Source organism: Galeopterus variegatus, unplaced genomic scaffold (assembly GCF_000696425.1).
Source record: "Galeopterus variegatus unplaced genomic scaffold, G_variegatus-3.0.2 Scaffold666, whole genome shotgun sequence".
Classification (NCBI taxonomy): domain Eukaryota; kingdom Metazoa; phylum Chordata; class Mammalia; order Dermoptera; family Cynocephalidae; genus Galeopterus; species Galeopterus variegatus.
The window spans coordinates 342,629-350,152 of record NW_007726777.1 but is presented as its reverse complement, the minus strand read 5'-3'; the positions used below and the strand labels follow the sequence as shown (position 1 = coordinate 350,152).

General features: G+C 46.6%; 1 protein-coding gene across 1 annotated transcript in view; it reads left to right on the top strand.

Moving 5' to 3' along the window:
- Positions 1-188: 188 nt before the first annotated feature.
- Positions 189-7,524, top strand: part of IKBKB (inhibitor of kappa light polypeptide gene enhancer in B-cells, kinase beta) — a 49,960-nt gene continuing 42,624 nt past the window's right edge. The window contains exon 1 of the mRNA XM_008571206.1: positions 189-453. Coding sequence (XP_008569428.1) covers positions 349-453 — 105 coding nt within the window. The 5' untranslated portion in view covers positions 189-348. The remainder of the gene's footprint in view (positions 454-7,524) is intronic.

The window sequence follows — 7,524 nt, the reverse complement described above, 5'->3', positions numbered from 1 at the left end:
CCGCCCAGGACGACGGCCCCGGCGGCTGCGGGAGGCGCGGCCCGGGAGCGCCGGCAGGTGGGGCGCCCGCTGGAGCCGGGCGGGGCCCTTCTTAGGCCCCGGGAGCGTCATCTCGCCGGGGTTTGCTCCCTTCCCATGGGCTGGGGCGGCGGAGGGTGGGAAAGACGCAAGTCTGCCACCAAAGCCAAACCAAACTGGTTTAATCTTGAAACAAAACCCAGTTGTTTGTCCACACGTTCAAGAGCAGTGGTGTCCCGTACCTTCTCCATGTCCTTAGCTCCGTTTTTTCTTAACCGTGACCTTTTGTCCCCCTCCCCAAATCGCTTACAGAGGTAGCACGGCATCAGTATGAGCTGGTCTCCTTCTCTGCCAACCCAGACATGCGGAGCCTGGGAAATGAAAGAACGACTCGGGACAGGGGGCTTTGGAAACGTCATCCGATGGCACAATCAGGTAGGGGCTGTGTGCGGCCTGGGAAGAGGCGGAGGACAGGCCCCCTCGCCCTGCCTCTGCCCCCTCTGTTCTCACTGGGTGAAGGGGCTCACGTGCGGCTGGGAAGGGGGCTTCAGGACTGCAAAGCCGACTCCCGTTAGTGGTGTCCAAACTTTACTGACTATGACACCCAGATAAATAGTAAAAAAAATGTTAAGCTCTCAGCACCAATTATATATACTTGAAATTGTATACCTATGTTAGCAGTAGAATATCACGTACTGATATATTATGTACTGATAAATATATGTTATAAAACATACAAAAATAGAAAAAATTAAAGGATGAGAATAATGAAATATTTTAAATACTTTGAAAATTAATTTAAAATACTTTTAAATGTTTTCTAATTATGGTATGTTCCCAGTGTTGTTTGCAATGCTGCACAGCACAAAATACACACATCTGCATGAAAGTGAGAATTACTATTAATAATGGAAATCCATATTCCAAATAATTTTTATAATTCAAATTATTCAGACTGATTTATTTTTGCATCTCACTAGTTCTTCATGTTTCTGAGCCTAATGTACGTGATGTGAGTTCCTCACACTGGAGGTGTCAGTTCTCCCATACTGCTGTTTGTTTGTGTCAGTTCTCCTATATGTCCTGAAATTCTCTGCAAGAATCTCTATGAGCAGGATGATGCAGGAGGCAACATTGCTGGCCAGCAGCCTCGTGACCCTCAGCTCTGTTGAGAAAGGTGCCAATAGCCCTTGATTAAAACCATAAGTGCCTTCCTTCATGGACTCATTCATTTTATGAGACTTATTTTACTAAAACTGGAAGATATAATCCATAACTCACCCATGTAGGGCATACGTAATCTGCAGCATGTCTCCATAGGCTCCTATGCCGCCAACTGCCTTGCAGCATGCCTACTTTTCTCAGGATACCTTGGGTACCAGTCAGGGCATGGAACCTTCTGGTAAATGATCCAAGGAGAATATTGTACAGTTAATATTAGAAAAGCTATATTTCTTTTTCATTTTTTAAAATTTTATTCTTTGGTAACATTTGGGGTGTATATGTCTAGTTTCGAGACCATTGCTCTAGAGGACCTTTACTCACCAAATAGCTATCATTAACTTCCTGACCCAAAATTCAGACCCAATGAAGTCCGTGAAAGAAGGCATCTATATTTTAATAAAGGGCTTGAGCACCTTTCTGGACTAAAGGGATGTCAGATTGCAAACCACTTCCCAGGAACCTGGCTGCAATGAGCTGAGGGTTGGGAGGCTGCTGGCCAGCAATGTTGCCTCCTGTATCATCTAGTTCAGAGCCATCCCAAGTCCTGCTTTGAGCCTCTCAGCCCTGAGTAGATGGAGTGATCCCTGGGGGAGTGTGGGAGCCAGAGTGGAAAGGTTGTGTGGCAGTAACATCCTCACACCCGACTTTGAAGCGAGAATTCCAGCAAATCTTGTGGTGGTGGGGCCTTGGAGATAGAACTATCTCACATTTGTCATGGTCAGAGCATAGCTAGGGGTCTGGCATTGAAATAAAAGGGCCTGGGCCGGCCCGGTGGCGCACTGGAGAGTGTGCCGCCTGGGAGCGCGGCAGCGCTCCCGCGGAGGGTTCGGATCCCATGTGGAGACCGGTTCCCGCTCACTGGTTGAGCATGGTGCGGGCGCAACACCGAGGGTTGCGATCCCATTACCGGTCAGTAAAAAAAAAGATAAAAAGGAAAAAAATAAATAAATAAAAGGGCCAGGTCATTCTACAGCCCGCATATACCTGGGCTAGGCTGCTTCTAGACAGACCAGCTCAGCTACAGACATCCTAGTTTCCTTCAAAGAGTTCTGTTCATAGTGCTATGTGTCTGTCATCTCTGCTCAGAATGCCCTCCACCTGCTCTCTGGGCTTGGAAGGCTGTTGCCAGATGGAGTTTATTTCTGGCTTTATAGATATAGGCCTAAGAGAGTGTATGCATTGATTAGTCTACAATTAATACTTTTCAGTTCCTTCCCCTTTCCAAAAACTTTAATTTGTTCTTTATTTTTGAAAAAGCCAAAAGCCAGGCTCGTCTTTGTACCTCTGAGGCCCTCCACAGTCTGTCCACACCTGCCTTTCCAGCGCTCCCTCCCCTTGTCGCTCTCAGCAGGATGGTCTGCTGAGCCCTCCCTCTGGGCCAGGATGAGCCTCCCCCTCCTTTGTGCCTTTACACAAATTGTGCCTGTTCTTCCAGGACCAGCTGTAGGCTGCCTCCTCCATGAAGCCATCACTGGGTGCCTCATTCCATGGGTGGCAGTTCTGCTGGATTCCTTGGGCTCCACTCATGCGGTGGGCCTAGTGTACTGCTTTGTGTCCTGTCAGGGCTCTGAGCTCCTGGGCAACAGGGCTAGGTCTGCTTTGGATTTCTTCCAGGTCCCCCATAGCAAATATCTTATATAATATATGTGTTGGGTGCCAATGTCATTCACATGGTCAATCAATAAATATTTATTGAATGTCCATTATGGCTAGAATGGTGATTAAAGCAGACCTTTTTGGAGAAAGGAAAGAGCCATTAATCAACTAATTATGAATTTAAAATCTCCACTGTGATAAATGTGACCAGGGAGAGGGACCCAGCGCAAGGAGGCCTTTTCCTGGTGGTGGGGTAAGTAAAGGGAGGCTTCCCCAGGGAGTGTTTCTTGAGCCGAGGCCTGAGGGATTGGTGGAAGCTAGCTGGGTAGGGAAGTGGGGAAGAATTCCAGGCAGGGGGAGCAGCTTGTCTGGAGGGCCCTGTGGCGGAGCAGGTCATGGCAAGCAGGTGGGCCTGAAAGTCCTGTATGACTAGGAGGGAGGATCGGGGAGCAAGGTACAAAGGTGGCTGAGGGTCCAAGACAAGAGGCAGACCCAGAAGTGGGAAGATGTTGAAGGGAGGCTCCCTGACTGCAGGGTCAGATTGGAAGGGGCCAGGCTGTGAATGCTGTGCTAAGTCAGCTCTCCAAAGAAAGCCCTCGTTCGTTTTGTATTGGAAGGGGCCAGGCTGTGAATGCTGTGCTAAGTCAGCTCTCCAAAGAAAGCCCTCGTTCGTTTTGTTTACACGATTTCAAATCACCAACAGTTTAACGAGCAGCTCTTACCACATTCCTGAATATTTAACTACCAGCTCTCAGGGGCTGGAATTGGGATACCACTGGCACGTGCCAGTTATGGGGAGACCAGCAATGAAGCTCTTGGAGTAGTCGGGAGATGGACCAGACCCATGGTGGTGAGACAGGGAGAAATGGGCAGACTTAATGAGCAGGACATTGCAGTGGAATAGAAAGTGGGGGGATGGGAGGAGTCAACTGTTTGCAAACACTTAGTGAGCGCCTGCTGATGATCCTGGCTCAGTCCAGGAAGCTCTCTGCCATCTTTCTGGGCATTCCTCAGTTTAGGAGGTTCCTAGGGCTCCTTTGGGTGCTTAGGGGAGATCTTTAATCAGTATCCAAGATCACAGGATGAACAGTATGTTTTCTGTTGGGTACCCCTCTGTTCAAAGCCTCTTGAAGAAAGTAGCTGGGATATGGTCAAGTATAATGATTATACTTAACAACAGTGTACGTTTCCTTGATACCCCATGTACTTTATCTTGTTTACAAAAGAGAATATTTTTAGTTTATCACAAGAGAAATTACATGAAAGAGCCTAAGCATTGGTGTCCTCAGTCAGGTGGTACCTAATAATCAGAACCATCATTTATTGAGAACCTACTGTATGCCAGCATTGGGCTAGGTATTTTACACGCTTTATCTCCAGTTCTTATGGTAATTCTAAAGGGAAGTACTATTGTCCTTGTTCCCACTTTATAGCTAAGGAAACTGAAGCACAGAGAGGTTAAGCGACTTACCCACAGAGGCTAGTAAGTAAAGAAGCTGGAATCAGAACCTCCATCTCTTCAAATCCCAACTTCATGCTTTCTCCACTGTGGCTTGTGGCCCCTTCATGGGGAGAACCAAGGTTAGGGACACTAGGAGAACATTCTCAGCATTCCCTCGGTACTCCTTTGCTCTCCATAATCAGTCTAAACCGTTTCCAAGCACTAAGGGAAAAGCCCTTTTGTCCTAAAGGACAAAATTCAGAAGTCTTCCTTATTAAACAGAAAACTCCAAGGTGAGTATTTCCTCGTGAGGAAGGGTAGTGTGGGCAATGATCCAGTCCTGACTGCCCCCATTTCTTTGACCCCTGACAGCTTGGGCCTTAATGGGCCTTGCTGTGTCAGCACTCCCTTGAATCTCCAGCCCAAGAGTGAGCGCAAACCATGGGTCAATCAGTATAGTCTGGATAGGCTGGCATTTTCAGTAAGACCTTTGTTAAATGCAAAGAAAGAAGAAAAGGGGATAACCCGGTGACCTTATCCTGCAGCATCTTTTGGGAGTGAAGTGGGAAAACCGGTGATTCTCAGTCCACAGACCTGGTTCACATCCCAACTCAGTTACTTCAGCTTTCCTGGCTTTGGGTCCCAGCTTCCCATGTGGATTATGGGGGATTCTAAGATATTGATCCTCTCAGGTCTGGATCCCCAACATGGCTGGGCCATTCATGGGTCAGCTGCCCTCCAGAAGCATCTGTAAACATCCCCAGATGCCTTACAAATCCCACATTCTCCATGCACTTGGTTGTGAAGGAGGCCTGGAGGTGCTGCATTGGGTCCTGTGGGGTACTTGTGAGAACAGAGGAGGTATTGTATGCATTGCCTGTCAGAAGGCAAAGTATTACTAATTGTCCTATCTTGTCCCTTCACTGGACAAAACTGAGCTCACTTCAGCTTATCTGTGTGTTTTGAAGGCTTAAAGGTTCTGATCCAGTCAGTCAGTTCATTATGACTTTATGGAGCGAGGGCCTAAGCTCTGACAGGGATATGGGGGAAAAGGATGCCCCTGTCCTTACTGTGCTTATGCTCTAACCAAGGCAGTAAGATGAATACTTACCAATATATTAAGTAAGTCTAAATGTAAGTACCAAATTGTGTGGAAATGATCATGGCTGTCGTTTCTCGAGTGTCACGTGCTCAGTGTCCCTGTTAGCTCAGCGCGTTTGGATGTTCAGGAGTAAGGGAAGGCTTCTTGGAGGAAATGGAACCTTAGCAGTAGCTAGAAAGAAGGTGGACTTTAGATACCGTGGCAGGAGAAGAGAAGAGAACTCAAGTGGGTGGAGTGACATCTTCATAGGTCCAGGAAAGTAAATGGTACTGCTGTTCTTTATTCAAGGCTCAGTATGGACCAGACACTGCCTTTCATTTTAACTGACATCACTGGAAGGGGCAGAGTCATCTCCATCTTATAGATAAGGACCCAGAGGCTTAAATAATGGGCTCAAAATCACACATTTCGAAGGTAGAGAAAGAAGGAGTTACATTTTGCCCTGCTTGTCTGCTGAGCCTGTGCCCCTCGCTCCTGTGGGTGAGGTGGAGGCCACTGTGCCACTTAGTGTCTGCACTGTAGGGAGAAGGGCCAAGGAAACCATGCCTCATCGTATAGACCAGGCAGTGCTGAGGGAAAGGCTGTGTTCAGCCCCGTTGAGTCAGGGGCAAAGCTGCAGCCAGACCCTGGATGTTTGGGCTCACAGACCTCTCTCTGGGCCCAACTTTGCACCTCCTTTCTGGGACTTTCTTCTTGCAGGCCAGAGTCTGAGAAGGAGAGAGGCGGTCATTACTAATTGCCCCCTCATGCGACAATGGCCTGGTTATATGGTTGCCAAGATACTGGGCTTTCTAGGCTAAGAGTTTGGGTGTAGCCCTGGGCTTCCTGTGAGTTCCCCTGAGTCAGTGAAAGAGGCTAACCTCAGGAGCTGGGCTAGCCCCTTTTGTTTCCCGTAGAGACCAGCCTCCAGCTCACCTCTGCTGAAGCACATGTGTCTATCAGAAATCTGAGAATGTGTCCCCCACCCGCTGGCTTTTTTCACCTTGTAATACACTCACATTTATACACAAGTTTTATGTTTTCATGTATAAGAGGCAAAGATTTGCAAACTCTAAGGACCTTCGTAGTCAACTACATTCAGTATAGATAATACTATTGGCCCCTTTTTCCAAACCAATTTTAAATTTTGTCCATTGAGGGGGAAAGAACAATTGTACCGGATAAGGAATCCACTTACTAGAAGCTGGATTTGGAGATGGTTCAGGCCAAATCTGGCAAGACAAAGAAAGTCATTGACTGCTGTTTGAGTTTTACTGCTAATGAAGAACAGATCCCCAGGCTTTCCGGCCCCTTTTTCCAAACCAATTTTAAATTTTGTCCATTGAGGGGGAAAGAACAATTGTACCGCATAAGGAATCCACTTACTAGAAGCTGGATTTGGAGATGGTTCAGTCCAAATCTGGCAAGATAAAGAAAGTCATTGACTGCTGTTTGAGTTTTACTGCTAATGAAGAACAGATCCCCAGGCTTTCCAAACCAGTACTCACAGTCTATTTATGTACTGTTAATTAAACTCTGTTTTCTAGAGCAGGTATGTTTTTAGTAACAGAGTTATTCTTGGGTTTCTGTTTCAAATCAAACATTACTCATGGAAAACCTATAATGTTTCAGATTACTTCCTAGAGGCAGATGAGGGCTACTGTGTAAGGAAAAGCTTAAGTGAGTCAGTATCTATATCAGACATTCTGAGGCCTAGGAAGTTAGGATTTCCCCTGAACCTGTAGGGCTAAACTGAGCTGTCCATAGTAAAAAGTCAGTTTTGGTCTTCTATGCCCAGTTATTCAAGACTTGTTCAGTGTTCATATTGCTGAGTTCAGTCTTTTTAGTTTGAGTTTGAATATTTAAGGCCAATATCAAATTATTAGTCTTCAATATCAAAATCTATTTCTGGATTCTGGGTTGGGCCGAGTGACAGCTGTGCATCACCTGTGTACAGCCAGACACATCACCTAAATCACTTAGTAAATTAAATGACTGGGTCACTTACTCTATCTGCCCTTTGGACCTGATTATCTGTCATGTTTTATGAGGGAAGCATACCGTTTGTGGGAAGCAGAATCTCTAGCACCCTGGAGATATTTACATCCTAATCCCTTAACCTGTGAATATGTGAGGTTGCATAGCAAAGGGGAATTAAGGTTGC